General features: G+C 41.9%; 1 protein-coding gene across 1 annotated transcript in view; it reads right to left on the bottom strand.

Moving 5' to 3' along the window:
• Positions 1-14,612, bottom strand: part of LOC127635748 (reticulon-4 receptor-like 1) — a 97,136-nt gene extending 82,524 nt beyond the window's left edge. The window contains exon 1 of the mRNA XM_052115979.1: positions 14,546-14,612. Coding sequence (XP_051971939.1) covers positions 14,546-14,612 — 67 coding nt within the window. The remainder of the gene's footprint in view (positions 1-14,545) is intronic.
• Positions 14,613-17,950: the final 3,338 nt, after the last annotated feature.

Raw genomic sequence — 17,950 nt, 5'->3', positions numbered from 1 at the left:
GTAGCTCTATAATACATATATTGTTGTGTGTTTGGATAGACAACCTTTACTGTCATCCCACTGCAGTGAACGGCAACATTGTTGGAAATTAAGAGCAAATAGCAATGCTATCTCAATAGTACTATAACCTATATTCATACATAAGGTGTTTTTCTAGCACACATATATTTCTCTATGTTTGGATAGACAATATTGTTCAGGACAACATGGGAATTGCCCGAAAAGCAATTATCTACACTTTCAGATTCTCTAAAAACAGCTGATTTGTGATCAGGGCCAATTATTTCCTATCAAAAGTGGGTGGACAAAAAAAAAAAGTTTAACAATGATTAAATTCAGCCATCCAAATGACTACTTTTATTAGTCCCATAAATTGGTCATTAAAAAGTTATTCTTTGACTGAATGTTCCTGAAGTTGCTCAAACAAGTGTTTACATTTTAGATGCTGCCAATAGGTTGATATTGTTTGTTTCATTGTACGTAGACCCTTTAAGTTCAAATGCAGATGAATATGAATTAGATAATCCTGGACCTACATACTATTAATCACTGTCATTCATTTGTACAGTGAAAGTGACCTGCTAAGGCATTAAAAAGTAATTTTTTTATCATCTCATCTGTGAATGTGATCTTTAAAACTGTGTCATGGCTGTGGCAGAAGCTATCATTCCGCAAAGTGTTGCAATAACTCTCACTTGTGTTCAATGAAAAGAGATCAGTAAGCCTTTAATAGACACCACTATTTTATGTTATATTCATGCTTTCTATTTTTTTTTTCCACAGGCCAGCTGTCTAAAAGCCCCACTGTATAATTGACATGTTTTGCAGGCACAGGCTGAGCTAAGTCAGTGGGCTATACCCTGTACCTCTGAACTAAATCTTCCTCTATGCAGCCTCCTCACAGATGGCCTCCTCTCTCTTTCCTTCTTTCTGCTCTCTCTAGCACTCTCCATCACACATGTACAGAGATCTACCTCTCATGCATCTCTCCTTCTCTTTCTTCCTCTCCGTAACGACTAGAGGTTAAAGACTAAATTGGAAATCCTCATGAGAACCAAATGATTTGTGGCAGTATGTCTTGGTCTGAAACAGAGATGGTAATTATGACTACCTCTTTGATACAGGACAAAAAAAAAAGGTTTCCCCTTCTGTCACTCACTCGACATTGTGTTGAATGAAGTGACACAAGGGGTCTTTCAAGATGCCTTTCCGCCCCTGTGTTGTTCCTGGAAGACCGACAGCCACAGATGCTGCCTCGTGTGCCTGGGCAGCGTTCACACTGAGGCTGCGTTTGTTGATGGCTCATGTACTCATGTGCTCCGCCTCAACCTGGGCCCATGTCGAGCTATTCCCTGCCCCCCCCCCGCCGCGAAGCCCCGCCCGGTACGTCAAAAGCGATCGTCCCGTTAGTGCCCTTCGCGCGGAGCTTAGATGCGTGGCTTTCACTTCCCAATGCGTGGCTTTCACTTCCCAATCCGTAGCACTGGCTGGCCGGCCAGGACCATCCGACTCGGCTACACGATTGACATTTGGCCTTTTCTCAGGTTCAGAGGTATGTTTGGCATTACAGGAAGACCCCCTGTGTCACTTCATTCGACACAACGTCTCATTCCTTCCCTCGGGGAACGGAGGTTACAACAGTAACCATGACGGTTTCTCTGTTAAAACAGTTCAGGCAGGACAAAATGTTTGAATGGAAGTTGGAGGACTTCTAAAGACACTACAACATTTTTTTTTATAATAAAATGTAAATATATTAACAATAATATAATGCATTATTATAACAATTGAATCTAACTTGAACAATAAATTAAACTTTATTGATAAATTGACATTAACCAAGATTTTAAAATGCTATTAAAAATATTATTGCTAGTTCATGATACCTAATAGATCCTTATTGTGAAATGTTACCAAATAGATATGTTTTAGGGACATATCTTAAAATATGTAAACATATATGTAAACATATTTCTCAGGTAACCAACAATGTTGTAACATCGGTTATTTTGAAGTTGGAAATATACTTTACTAGGACTGATTCAACCCGACCACATTAGGTTAAACCAACAAAGTAAAAATTTTTCATAAAAAAAAGAGTATTAAAATAACTTTTTAAGATAAAATCTGCACATTTTCACCTTTTCCCGTTTACCGAAAAAAATATTCTTTGATTATGATGATTATATTTATAATTATTATTATTATTATTAATAATAATAGATTTACCTATTTATTGAGCATTGGTGTTTTTATAATATTGCTGTTGCTGCCGTTTCATAAAAGCAATAAGGTAATTGAGGCAATGTGTTACAGTGTACTTTGTACTACTATTAGATAAATTACATGAACAGCAGGTCAGCCAAAATAAAGAGATATTATACTTTTTTCCCAAGGCAATGATTCTGTGAATTATATATTATTACACTCCACTAATTTATCCTTGGTCTGCCCTACACAGTAGATTACCGTAATCTCTCCTAACACATTCTACCTACTTCTCGTCACCTATTGGTCAGTCCGGCTGTAATGAGAACAGGGGGCTAACGCCAGAAAATAATGTTTTTATGAGAGACAGCAGAGGTCAGAATTAATGGCTGTCAAGACGAATGCCATGTGAGATGGGGAGTCATTCCCGAGGGCATACAAATAGCTTCCTAATGAAGCTTGACATCGGTTATGGGTTATCAATGCGTGTCTGTGTGAAACACAGAGAGAACAAGAGAGCGATTTGGTTAAAAGTGTATATTATGTTCTAGCAAGCACTATGAAAACTGTAACAACTTGCGCCCATTGACACGTGTTTAAAATGTTGCGTGGCATTACATGAATATTCTTCTGCTGCTGCTAACTCCTCTAGTTAGGACACTATAAATATTGATATTTTGCATGAATATTCCTCCAAATAATGAACTGCTTTTAGTTTTAAAGTGACTAACTGTATGAAAATGGATATGAATTTCTGAGGGGGGGGGGTGTACCACACAAGGTAAAAGGATTCTTGTCACTTGAATAAATGTGTAAATACATTTTACATACAGTCTCATTGTAAGATCACAGCAAAACATACACATCATAACATAACATAAATACAAATAAAAACAACTTAAATGTGACGTGTTTAATTTTTCTGATGTTGAAATACTTTTTCCTATCCTAACCTAATATGCATAGATAACAAAGTTTGCCAATTGTTGGTTCCCCGTCTGTCGCTCACTTCGACGTTGTGTCGAAGAAGCGACACTAGGGGTCTCTCTTGAGTGCCGAATACACCTCTGAACTATGAAAAAAGGCCAATGAGAAGTTGGCAAACAGAATTTGCATGTCCCGCCCCCAGACATACGGGTATAAAGGCGGAGAAATGCGTCTGTTTCATTCAGAAATTTTCTTCGGAGCCGATGGTCGTGCATATGAGACCGCTTTAGCACTGGCTACAGACTTGAGTCCTGAGACGAGCATGGCGCCGCGGCATGCACCGTGTGAGGGTCACCCCCCGACTGCTGCCAAACATTGAAACCCTGGACAGACCTCTGCTTTCTGCGGTCAGAGTCCCATTGCAGCAGGTGTCCCGACACATCCTGGTCATGACCGACGCCTCCAGATTGGGTTGGGGCGCCGTGTGCAACTAGCACGCAGCTGCGGGCCATTGGAAAGGGGCCCCCGCTGCGCTGGCATATCAACTGCCTGGAGTTGATGATTGTTTTCTTTGACCCTCGGAAGTTTCTCCCGCTAGTTCAGCGCAAACACGTCGATCAAATCAGACAGCACCACCGCGGAAGCGTACACAAATCGTCCATCATCTCCTCCTTTGGACTCAAGTCGCTGCGTGCCACTCACATCCCTGGTAACCTCAATGTGGTAGTGGGCGCGCTGTCACGACAACGCTTGCCCAGTGGAGAGTGGAGGCTTCACCCCCAGTCGGTCCAGTTGATTTGGGAATGGTTCGGCAAGGCTCAGGTAGACTTGTTCGCCTCCAGAGAGACTTCCCACTGCCCACTCTGGTATGCCCGAACTGAGGCTCCCCTCGGGGCAGACGCACTGGCACACAGGTGCTATGCAAGGTCAGGGAGGACGAGGAACATGTCACTCTAGTGGCTCACTATTGGTTCTCCGACCTCATACTCCACGCGACAGCCCCTCCCTGGCGAATTCCCCTAAGGAAAGACCTTCTTGAAGACCCACAAAGGTGCGCAGTCAGGTCAGTGCTCTCATTTCTGCAGGAGAGGTTGGAGGGGAGATTGTGCCCGTCCACCTTGAAGGTGTATGTAGCTGCTATCGCAGCCCACCACGACGCTGTAGACGGCAAGTCTTTGGGTAAGCACGACTTGATTATCAGGTTCCTAAGAGGCGCCCGGAGGTTAAATCCCTCCCGGCCAAGCCTGTTCCATCCTGGGATCTCTCAGTGGTCCTCTCGGGCATTCAGAGACCCCACTTCGAGCCGCTAGAATCAGTTGGAATCAGGTCCCTCTCCTTAAAAACGGCCCTGCTGATCGCACTCGCCTCCATCAAGAGGGTCGGGGACCTGCAAGCGTTCTCTGCCAGCGACACTTTCCTGGAGTTCGGTCCGGCAGACACACATGTGATCCTAAGACCGCGGCCGGGCTACATGCCCAAGGTTCCTACCATGCCCTTCAGAGACCAGGTAGTGAACCTGCAAATGCCACTGAGGTAATACCGTGCGCTTTTTCTCCCAAGAGAGCCCACTCACTGGGCTCCCTGGATGACTCTTCCCTAGCCCTGTGTGTCCATAATTCGGCGGTGGAATTCGCCGACCCAATCCACTGCGGGTACTCAAATCTACCCTGTACTGGAATAGGTGCTCTGCAGGTTAGGGCTCCTACATGGACATTCCACCAATGTGTATGTTCCGCAGTGCGGTCTCCTTATGAGTGGACCCGCGTCTCCCTTGGGCAGTTCCAGCTGCCCCCCGTTCGCCGTGTCTATAGCAACGCCTCCCTCGGAAGAGGCGGGATCTACCACCACGCCACTTCCCACATGTGACCTAAAAGCCCATGTGGTGTATTTCGTCACTTTTACCTCTCCGTGGTGTGGTCTCCGCAGGGTCTTTCCCCCATGAAAGAATAGGAAACTGGGTAAGAACCCCTTCCCACGATGCGTGTAAGGGCCCCAGTCGTTTTGCTCAGTCGAGAAACATGGAGAGAATAGAGGCCCGGCTAGGCTCGGCCCGTTCTCATGTTGGCAAGCGTTGCCTTGTTCCCCTGTCTAGGGTAACTATAAGGGTTTCCGATGACTCTATGGGGCATTGGGAAAGGTTATGTGCAGTCTGGTACAGCTGGTCGTTTTGGCACGTCAAGTACCTGCCGGCTCCTGTGTCAGCAGCACCCGTACACGGCTCAGCGCATGGCGTGATTTAAATTGGACCCCTAGTGTCGCTTCGTGAGCGACAGAAGGGGAACGTCTATGTTACGGATGTAACCTCCATTCCCTGATGGATGGAACGAGACATTGTGTCCTCCTGGCCACGTCGCTGAGCCGAGCAATTAATTGCATACCCACGGACCATAATAAGGAAGATTCCTGAGAAAAGCAAGCTTGCAGTACTACCTGTTTACTCCAGAGGGCAGTAAGTGAAATTTCAGCTGTATGAGCAACGCGCAGTTTATAGAGTGAAGAAAACACTTCAGTATGCAGAACAACACAAACATGCGTTACGTTCTTGTGATCAAAACACCCGAAGGAGTGCAAATGCGATCTAAGGGATCTCAAGATGTGTTTAAAGATTGAGTATTAAACTATATTTACCTTGACACAGTGACCTAAACATTTCATGTTTATGACGCAACACACCCGAGACGTCTGTCGTAGGTGTAAATTAACGGGCCATTAAACAAGCCCTCATAATAAATTTGACAAATTCCCTTTGAAATGGATTGCTGTGAACTGTATGCCAAATATTTAAAGATAACCATGTATAATTATATATTGATATAAATATGTATAATCATTATATATTGAGTTATTGTTATATGAGGGGCTTTCTCAGCAAATATTTGTATAAGCGATTAATCGCGACTAATTAATCGGGACAACATGTAATTCATTTTGATAAAAAATGTTAATCGATTGACAGACCTAATATATATATATATATATATATATATATATATATATATATATATATATATATATATATATATATATATATATTAGCTCAGAAAATAGGTGGAAATTGCAGAGGGGTCGGGGATCAGGACCCCCCCTAAAATATCATTATAATATGTGTATTGTAAATAATATAATGATATATTCTTAAAATAATTGTTTAAGAAATAAAATAATACAAATGCAAACGGGACAACAACAAAAAACCCCTTGGTGTCCCCTTCAAAAATTGCTCTTGAGAATTGTTATGTTTATTGTCCCCCCCCCTATATTTTGATGAAATTTTCACCCCTGGCTCAGAGTAGTAAAGCACAAAGTCACCAGTCCCTTAGTATAACCTGAGCACAGGGACAGAAGGGAGATGCTGGATTAATCTCTCTCCTGTTGGTCATTTCACACCAGAATGTTTCACTGCAAATCTCAGAGACATGGGAAAAAAGCAGAGCTGAGACACAGAGTTACGAGTACAAGCAGGAAACTTAAAGCAGTATGCAAAAACAAGTACAAATTGTTTTTGTGTTGTCATGCTAGAGGTATAATGATCCACAAATTCACCATCTCAGTTTATTGCTGGCAAAATTGTCAAGTCAATAATTTACCGCTCGACCAAATGTTACTGTGCATTTTGAGGCAATTAATGTTAGTACATGAAAAGCTCCATCCCACCTGCTACATTGTTCAAAACAAGCTTTACTCATTAACAACCCTAGTGAATCATTAGATGTTCTATACAGTATATTAAATTCTGTTGTCTACAGACCCAAATGGAATTAGAACACCCCAGTTAGTAATGTCTTAGCAATGCCCTAACAACCACCCAGAACACCCTAGTAACCACATAGTAACACTCTGGCATTATGTCAGAGACTTTTGCACAGGCAAGCACACTCACATGTAGTATATTTTTCTTAGATGGTCCAAGCTGATCATTTATGGTTATTAGCTGGTCCAAGCTGGTCTTGATGGTTATTTCTCTACCAGCTGGTGGATCTGGTACTGACCTGATAGACCATCTTGGTCATGCTCATTAGACTGGGTAGAAAACCTTGGATCAGCAACAGACCAGCCTAACCACCTTAAACTGACATGACCTTGTTTTTGGATGACAAAACCCAGTGGCTTCTCTTTCTCTCTCAGAGCTGTAATTAGAAAAGCTGGTGTGTCCAGCACTCTGAACCAAAGATCAGAGGACATTCAGAGAAAGAAAAAAAACATCAAACAAAAAAGAATATGACACAGAACAGTGTGAAGGTTTAAAGAGAAAAGGGTCAAAGTACAATTGAAGAAAGTAGTGTGTGTGTGTGTGTGTGTGTGTGTGTGTGTGTGTGTGTGTGTGTGTGTGTGTGTTTTCACACATACTGAAGGGGATATTTGAGAGACATGAAAAATATGCTAGTAAGCTGTTTGTAAAGGTCTTCAGACAGAGAACCACGTCTCATGAAAACAAGGACGCACATCAAGGAGAAACACTTTTCACTTTCACACTTAAAGAGTAAGATGCCCTTCAGAGTCCTAGAATGTATTAACCACAAACACACACACACACACACACACACACACACACACACACACATTTAATCCCACACACAGACTTCTGACTACCTGCACAAACACAAAATAAATAAAATATCAGGTAAACTGAAGGCGAAACCACCATATCTATGAGAAAACAGAGTACAGGGTCAGAGTAAATACGCTTCTGAATTTGTACTTGCAAAATCTGCTGCCTTCAACAACTTGTTCCAAAATCTCACAAAGAGAGCATCTCAGCTGAGAGACCTTTTCTTTCTAGGCACCAAAATAGCCAGGTGCTTATTCAACACCATTCTTCTGATAAAACAGATTTAATCAGTCTAAGGTTTCATGCTGGTTTTAACTGGCCATCAGACTGGTTTCCATTGGTCAGACTGAACTAGTTTGATGGTTTTAGAGGGTTTTAGAGGGATCCTGCTGGAAGAATCACTGATTGACCAGCTAGGCCTGTTGAAAACCAGCTTCGCCAAACCAGCTTGGCAAGGCTGGGAGATCAACTAGACCAACTGAAAAACAGCTAAATCAGGATGGGAGACCTGCTAGACCTACTGAAAACCTGCTTGGCTAGGCTGAGAAATCTGTTAGACTAACTAAAAAAGAGCTAGGCCAGGTGTAGTAGTAGGGGATTTGCTTTTTCTTTTTTTTTGCGTTCGTTACCCTTATATGGGAAGGGGTGGATGAGGTAATTAGGGCCGGTGTATTTAAGTGTGTAGTCAGGAAGCCCTAGCATGTAGGCTTTGTCATACCTGCCCCTCTTCCGGTTACCGGTGTCACTATAGTCGAGGTAAGTGACTGAGGTTATGCATGGCTTTGTGTGGTTTTAAAGTGTTTAGAGTATCTGTTTTTATCTTTGAAGTGATTGCTGTAGCCATCGTAGCGGCGTGCCCTGGGAGTTGCGTTAAACGCTCGCGCTCATTGAAAGCTTTAAGGTATGTCGGCTATCGTAATGTGTTGTGGTGTGGTTTCTATGGCATAAGTCGAGTTTAATGGGGGTTATTGTGTGTTTTAGCAGAACATTCGCGAGTGCATCCTGACATCGCGACATGTGATTCTTGTGTGGTATGTATGATTTAGTGAAGGTTTTATATCTCTCGACTGGAGTAAATCCTTGGCTGATTGTTATGTTTTTGTTTTGCAGCCTCTCACGTACCACGTGATGGTTAATTCAGGTCGTGCTGCTGTTTTTCGTGATTAGGTTACTTTGTCTTTCGTGAATATGTGTGTGTGTGTATATATATATATATATATATATATATATATATATAAAGTTATGAAAAACTAATATATATATTAGTTTGTGTTGTTGTCTGTTTTTATTTGATGGTTTGGGTTATTTTGGTATTCTTAGTTTGAGTTGGTTTGACCAGTGTGTTTGGGTCCTCAATGCCGACGAGGTAGGACGGGTTATCCGTGCACCAACTGATTTGGGCCAATCATCATATGTGTGTCTGCTGTGATTGTTGTGATTTATTTTGTATTTGTCCTGTACCCACTAATTTCTCTTTTCTTTTTGTTCAAGTCAAGGCTGCGTGCGCCGAAGGGGAGGCTAGTCACTTGGGTGAAACACATTTGCTGTGAGTGTGGAACACCAGGGTTGGAGCACCTCTCCCTATTTTGTTTGCCGGGTACACAATTGGTTGAGAGCACAATTTGTTACAGCTAGTTTGCCGCCCCTAAGGTAAGCTTAATCTTGTAGTTTTATTCTTTTTGTTATTTCGTTTGGTGGGGACGGTATAGTAGTTTCTTTTTGTGATATTCTGTTTGATGTGATTCCGTGTTGGCTTTCAGGTGTGTCTGGAGGAATGTTCTTTTTATATTGTGATCTTCTTATTGTTATAATAAACGTGATTTATACTATGATTAATTAATGTCAGAGCCATGTTCTCTATATAAATAAAACTATTCATTTGTTTATCATATGAAGCGACTCTGTCTTTTCACTGCACCACCGAACCTGTGTTCCTTTAATATTTCCTTGGGTGTAATTCCCAATGTGGCGTAATCAGTGCTATTGGACTTAAATGATATAAGAAATACTAGGCCATCGTCACACAGGCTTGGAGGCTAGCTAGACAAATTGAAAACAAGCTTGGCTAGGCTGGGTGGCTAACTAGACCTACTGAAAACCTTCTTGGCTAGGCTGGGAGACCAGCAAGTCCTGCTGAAAACCTCCTTGGCCAGACTGGGATACCAGCTAGACTAACTTAAAACAGCTAGGCTAGGCTCGCAGACTACCTAGGCCTACTGAAAACCAGCTTTGCTAGACTGGGTGACTAACTAGACCTGTTGAAAACCTGCTTTGCCAGGCTGAGAGACCAGCTAGTCCTACTAAAATCCAGTTGGCCAGGCTGGGAGACCAGCTAGATCTGCTGAAATCTAGCTTAGCCAGGCTGAGAGACCAGCTAGACCTACTAAAAACCAGCTTGGCCAGGCTGAGAGACCAGCTAGACCTACTGAAAACCAGCTTTGCCAGGCTGGGAGACCAGCTAGACTGACATAAAAAAAAAATTAGCAAGGCCAGGCTTGGAGACTAGCTAGACCTACTGAAAACCAGCTTTACTAGACTGGGTGACTAACTAGACCTGTTGAAAACCCACTTTGCCAGGCTGAGAGACCAGCTAGTCCTACTAAAATCCAGTTGGCCAGGCTGGGAGACCAGCTAGACCTGCTGAAATCTAGCTTAGCCAGGCTGAGAGACCAGCTAGACCTACTGAAAACCAGCTTAGCCCTGCTGAGAAACCAGCTAGACCAACTGAAATCCAGTTGGCCAGGCTGGGAGACAAGCTAGACCTGCTGAAATTCAGCTTAGCCAGGCTGAGAGACTAGCTAGACCTACTGGCAACCAGCTTGGCCAGGCTGAGAGACCAGCTAGACCTACTGAAATCCAGTTTGCCAGGCTGAGAGACCAGCTAGACCTACTGAAAACCAGCTTAGCCCGGCTGAGAAACCAGCTGGACCAACTGAAATCCAGTTGGCCAGGCTGGGAGACAAGCTAGACCTGCTGAAATTCAGCTTAGCCAGGCTTAGAGACCAGCTAGACCTGCTAAAAACCTGCTTGGCCATGCTAGGAGACCAGCTAGACCTGTTGAAAACAAGCTTTGCCAGGCTGGACGACCAGCTAGACCGGCTGAAAACCAGCTTTCATGCTGGTAAAAGCTGGACATTTCAACAGGCATAGTTTAATTCTGATTTAAAACAGTGGTTAAAAATGTCCTCACACTCACAATCACAAGGACTGTTTGTTAGTCAGAGAGCCTCAGGGAATTCTGCTTAAAAAACAGGCAGATTTTATTAGAGCTATGAGGATTTTTTTCTATTGCCTCAACAGAATAGTTGACACACACACACACACACAAAAGCACACACACCTTTTAAAAAATATATACACTTGTAAGTTCACTTTCTGTTATTCTCTTCCCTCCTCACACAATCACACACATACACACAATAATCCTTGTGATTGAAGAGCTCTCAGAAAGGTAATTAAATTTGCCAATGATCCGCTGTGCTGGGTACACAATCCTGCGTTCTACGGAGGGGAACAGAAGAGCAGGACCTCAATAATAGCAGCTAGCTCATTCATCAGCTCAGGGAGAAGACTCCCTCATATTTCACTAAAGCTTTTTAAGACACCACACAAGCCTGATCCATGTGACCTATGCTCTAAGAGCGCACTGGGTTTACTCTAAAACAACAGATCCTCTGCCCCCATTGACATAACAGTTAGCAAACAATCGTACTTGTTTGTTTTGTGTGTGTGCTCGAGCACACATTTCTGCTTTTTAAATCGACTGAATGTATTCACTTGATGTTAATCGGTGGAGTTAAGCAGTGTGGCATTGATGGCAAGCCTTAGATCTTTGACAAAACCATTCTGTATACTGTAAATAGTTAATAATACTATGTAAGGAAGCTGTAGGAGGTGAGGGCTGTTTTGTTTTCTGTGGATAACTTGTGTGTTTTTGGTTTGTGCTTAGTGAGTGTAACCGGTCCTGCTCGATCCGCTCCGAGCAAGATTCAAACCAGTGTGGGAGGCGGAAAAAATATTAAATATAGTAAAGACAAAAAGGATTTCTGTCTGCAGCATCCCATTAATATCGCACTCTTTCCCTAGACGTGACTTAACACCATTTTAATTAAAAATTGCTAATTTATCACTTAGAAGACACTTTTACCCAGAGCAACTCACAGTACACTTATGCTGCTTTAAATACCTCCTGGGAAGTACCTAACTATTTATGAGGTCCAAAAGTATGTATAATTAGGATAAGTGATTTTTGTTGGAATAAAATGTACGTATTAGACAATTTCATATTTCTAATTTAATTGCGCAATTCATATTCATTTTCCCTCCAATGCTGGATGTGTTTTAGTTCAAATGCAACAAAATGAAGAGCAAAGGACACACTTTAGGTGTGCAATTGATGCTGTAATTTATTATTCTCATGCTGACAGAAAAAGATGGAGAATGTTGTTTGGTCAAACAAGCGTGTCACCTCATCAACCAACTAAATCAATACCAATTAGCCAGATTCTCTTATTGACATGGGGCTCAAATTCGGGGCTCTAAGAAAATCCTGAGTTTCCTACTGGTAATTACAACATTACGGTGGCATTCATGTGTGCCCATCTTGTACATAACTATGTTAATTCTGACATGACTTGAAGGTGGCAATATTAAACCCTTTCAGTAAGCAGCCCAGAACACTTCACCACACCATCCATTACTGTGATCACCCAGCAATTTCAGTCATTATGGTAAAAATAATTGCATAGCACAAACTAATGTGTGTGCATGTGTGCGTGTTAGTTCATGCAAGGGTGGTGTCACTAGCCAGCGCCGCCCGATACCTAATAGATCAGCCCATTTAGCATTTATTAGCATGCATTAGCAATCATTAACTCCATTTCCAACACCGACAGCAGTGAAAGGAGCAGCATCTAACAAGGCTTAATTCCAATAAGAGTGCAGGGTAAATGAATAATTGATTTTGAAAAAGCCATTTGGAAGATTCCTAACAATAAATTAACTCTAAGTGATTTGGGCAGGTTGGAAAGGTGCATAATGGACTGCAGGAGAATGTGAGGATAGAGAGATTGGATTTTGGCTGAGCACATTTGGATAATTTGGTTAAATCAAGCTAGCTGCTGAATGCATTGAGCATGAAAATGTTTGTGCAATTCTTCCGATCGCTTTCTTCTCTTTCTTGTCTTGGCATCGTTTATCTGGTTGAGAACTGTGGTGTAATTTGTAGGACGACATTGCCAAGTTGCTTTTTGAGTATGTTTTGTGTAAGGCAAAGTGCGAATGGAAGAAAGAAGCAAAAGAATGTGAGCAAAAGATTAGACAGCTGTCTGTTTGTGTAAAGAGCCGTATTCAAAATTGATAGTTTACAGTTGGCTTCTCTTCACTACACAGCCTGCTTACTAAAAATACTAACTTTAATTCATGCATATCATATCAGGGCCAGCAACAAGGGGCATAGAAATTATTATTCTAATTTGTTCTATTCTACTCTACCTTCAATGAGGAAAAACATGGAGGGCAGGACATAATTTTGTTAATCGGAAATTGATTGGGTTGTGAAAAATGGTCAAAAGGACAGTCATTGCAGAGGTGGAGCTTTTTTAATTTTTATGAAAGATTACAAAGAGTATTAATTTTGTATGTATAGGGTCAATTTTGATCTCATGTTGACTTTAATTTGATGTTTGAGCCACACCAAGACCATGATTGTGTGTTTTTGTGTGTATGTAGACAAAAACAATTTTACTGTATTTATGAGTTATCTTTATTTGATAATTTAGTAAATTTTCATAATGTATTCTTTGAAGGCCAGTATTGGGTAAGATACTGAAAAAATGTAGCTAGCTAAGCTACCAGAGACTTGATAGCTACACTTTATAGAGAAAGTAGCTGGTTGCACTATAAGCTAGGGTCAGGTTTAGGGTTAAGTTTGTAGCAACTGCGCATCACTGTTGAAGGCTATTTGGTACCCAGAGGAGTACTTTTAATCTTGCTGGTACCCTTCCTTTACAAAATCGTAGGTGGTAACATAATGGTACAATGATTGTCATACCAAAGTAGCTTTGATAAATACCATGGTTTCTACATAGTCCTTCATGGTACTTCAAAGAATACTATTGCATTAAATTGCAAACAAACAAACAAACAAACATGACATTAGCATGGCACCACGTCCAAAACATGTTGGGACATTTTGGTACTTTTTTTGTTAGTGTTGCAACTACAACCCTTAATGGACATGTTGGATAAAGAATCGTCATTAGCAAGTACATTTTAGTTTTTACTAACTCGCCAGACATTTGACAACATGTAAGCGTAATGCAACTGAAAACTAAAAAAGATATTAAGAAAACCGATTGTGAGTTACCACTGTGTGCTCTTCGGTCGGTCTTGTTTCCTGTCTGGAGCATGGTGTCTGGATAGTGACTTCCTGTATGGTTAAGTTTCGGTCTGTGTTGGAATCCAGACACTCATGCTCCATGTTCTGTTTGTTTTGATCTAGTTGTGTTGATGTTTCTGCCTCATGGGTTTCAGGTGCCGCTGGCATGCGTTTCCATGGAAACCCTGATTTTTTCCATGGGAACACTGATCATGCCAACTTTCAGCTGGCGAGCGGCACCTGTTCCTTGTTTGTTTCTGCTTATTTTAATCTCCTCATTTATATTGTTGGATTGTTGAATGTAGTTGTATGTAGTCTGTAGTATGTTGTGTGTTATCATTATTGAAAGCTGTTTGATGTGAAGTACTTACCTCACTCTCTCTGCCTAGTTGGTCCTGTCTCTAGTGGTTCTATTTGGTTGCTCATCTCTGCCCGCATGTCAGGAGTGTGGTTTCATTCCAGTTTGCTGCATGTCAGCTTACCTGTGTGGCCATGACTTCTCCCCTTGCTACTGCAGCTGGTGATGGGATCTTCATACTTCGCCAGCATAGTTGAAGATGATATTTATTGTGAATAAATCCTTTGAACTGTTCCTCTACTCTTGGATATCTTTGTCTTGCTCTGTGACAGAACAATCCAGCCATGATGGACCCAGTGGAGGAATCTACTCTTTGCTCCGCCCTGTCTCAGCAGAGATCTTTACTGAGATGTCAGCAGGATCAAATATCCACTAATAACCAGGCTCTGGAGATGATGGTATCGCAGCTCGCTGTGCTCACCTCAGCATTCCAACAACTCCGCCAGTCTCCCGATACCGGCCTCACCTAGAAAGTGCCCTCACCGGCTCCCGCGATTTCCCACGTTTCTGGATGCTTCGAGACATGCCCTTATCCTCCAGCCCTGTTCTCAGGTGATTTGGACTCTTGTTGCACATTCCTTAAACAATACTCCATGTACTTCTCATTGCAGCCCTCTGTTTTACCAGAGTCAATGAAGGTTGCATTAGTCATCACGCTCCTCACTGGAAGGGCCGCTGCTTGGGGAACCACCATGTGGGACAACGGACTTCCCATTAGCATGTAATTCCTAGCATTCATCACAGAGCTATATATATATATATATATATATATATATATATATATATACACACACTCACCTAAAGGATTATTAGGAACACCATACTAATACTGTGTTAGACCCCTTTCGCCTTCAGAACTGCCTTAATTCTACGTGGCATTGATTCAACAAGGTGCTGAAAGCATTCTTTAGAAATGTTGGCCCATATTGATAGGATAGCATCTTGCAGTTGATGGAGATTTGTGGGATGCACATCCAGGGCACGAAGCTCCCGTTCCACCACATCCCAAAGATGCTCTATTGGGTTGAGATCTGGTGACTGTGGGGGCCATTTTAGTACAGTGAACTCATTGTCATGTTCAAGAAACCAATTTGAAATGATTCAAGCTTTGTGACATGGTGCATTATCCTGCTGGAAGTAGCCATCAGAGGATGGGTACATGGTGGCCATAAAGGGATGGACATGGTCAGAAACAATGCTCAGGGAGGCCGTGGCATTTAAACGATGCCCAATTGGCACTAAGGGGCCTAAAGTGTGCCAAGAAAACATCCCCCACACCATTACACCACCAGCCTGCACAGTGGTACCAAGGCATGATGGATCCATGTTCTCATTCTGTTTACGCCAAATTCTGACTCTACCATCTGAATGTCTCAACAGAAATCAAGACTCATCAGACCAGGCAACATTTTTCCAGTCTTCAACTGTCCAATTTTGGTGAGCTCTTGCAAATTGTAGCCTCTTTTTCCTATTTGTAGTGGAGATGAGTGGTACCCGGTGGGGTCTTCTGCTGTTGTAGCCCATCCGCCTCAAGGTTGTGCATGTTGTGGCTTCACAAATGCTTTGCTGCATACCTCGGTTGTAACAAGTGGTTATTTCAGGCAAAGTTGCTCTTCTATCAGCTTGAATCAGTCGGCCCATTCTCCTCTGACCTCTAGCATCAACAAGGCATTTTCGCCCACAGGACTGCCGCATACTGGATGTTTTTCCCTTTTCACACCATTCTTTGTAAACCCTAGAAATGGTTGTGCGTGAAAATCCCAGTAACTGAGCAGATTGTGAAATACTCAGACCGGCCCGTCTGGCACCAACAACCATGCCACGCTCAAAATTGCTTAAATCACCTTTCTTTCCCATTCTGACATTCAGTTTGGAGTTCAGGAGATTGGACCACACCCCTAAATTCATTGAAGCAACTGCCATGTGATTGGTTGATTAGATAATTGCATTAATGAGAAATTGAACAGGTGTTCCTAATAATCCTTTAGGTGAGTGTATATGTGCAGATTGTTTGTCATTCTTACTATCATGAATAGTGTGGAGATGGATTTATTTTACATCTGCAATCCATGGTAGTGCTCGGCTAACTTGTTATGTATGTTATTGTTTTGGTAATGGTTTACTTAACTGTGGACTGGCTTTTACCTAAATTCATGTAACCAAATGGTCAATCTCAAGAGTCTTATATAATTACAAGCTGTAATATTACGGCCGCTATCGGTAGTCCACGGCTAACAAATGATCTAATACACCCAGTAATGTCCAACCGGAGAAGCCTCAGTTCTCCGTTCGTAGTGGGTGAAAAAAGTTCGGCTGCACCCATTCCAGCAAAAGATGACTTAGATGCACTACGTGTCTTTCCTTGAAGCTTTGTTAGGTGCACAATAATCAACAGTGTACTTGTAAGAAAGCTACAAATTTCAAACTTACCAATGTGAAACGTCCTGCTCAAGTCATGCTTGCGAAGGTGGTTCGGGTCGATCAGCTTGTTCTTCCAAACGTTCATTATTTCATTTATTAGAGCTGGTGTGGCAAAAACTGACGGCACTGTTACCATAGTTAAAATAGTGTTTACAGAGCTGCTCACGAAGTCTCTGAAACTCTGTTATGTTAATGAGCATTACATTTTCAACACCTGCTCTACGCAGTTGACAAATCACAACAGACTAAACCAGCTGACCAATCAGAGCAGACTGGGCTTTCTGGAAAGGGGGGCTTTTAAAGGGACAGGAAATAATTCAAAGCATTTCTGCCAGAGTATGAAGAGCAGGGAAAGTAAATGTATGGTATGAGAAATTATATGTACAGTATAATGTATTTTTTGAACATTAAAGCATGTAAACCTAATCTAGTAGATCCCCAAAATAAAATTAGGAACCTGTAAATTAGTATAATATGGGCTCTTTAAAGTCAAATTTACCAAAGTTTATCATCAAGCCAAGTTTATACAAGACCAACTCCCGATTTCAGACAAATAATGAGTGTTTCTGGGGGTTGTGCATGTTTGAGGCGTGGGCACATGCCCTTTAACAGCACATGATTTGAACATTTCAGTGCCATGATCCAAACACAAAGGTTTTGTCACTTCCTATGACAGATTGGACAGATTAACAGATTGGAAGGTGTTAAAGGCGTGAGTGAATCTCATGAAACACTTATTACTCACAGAAAGAGAGAGAGAGAGAGAATTAGAAAGCTTATTCCTTCCATTCTCTTTAGTAGATTATGATTACATGAAAATGTGAGTTATCTGCACTAAATGCAGGATGAAAGGACCGAAAAACTTCAAATGAACTAAACACTCACTCATGCTGAGAAGAATGATAAACGACAGAATAACAAAACAAAGAATGAGCGATATCCTAGGGGGTCACGTAACAACATAAAGCATCACTTTGTCTAGTGTTTCACAATTGATTGACTGTCATCTGCTTTTGGAAAAGAAAACATGACGGAGTAGATGAAACGACTTAAATAGCTTTTGTCAATTCACATTTTGATTGTACAGAACGAGTCACACAAATGCAAG

This window comes from Xyrauchen texanus, chromosome 43 (assembly GCF_025860055.1).
Source record: "Xyrauchen texanus isolate HMW12.3.18 chromosome 43, RBS_HiC_50CHRs, whole genome shotgun sequence".
NCBI lineage: Eukaryota > Metazoa > Chordata > Actinopteri > Cypriniformes > Catostomidae > Xyrauchen > Xyrauchen texanus.
This window is presented reverse-complemented; position numbering and strand designations above follow the sequence as displayed.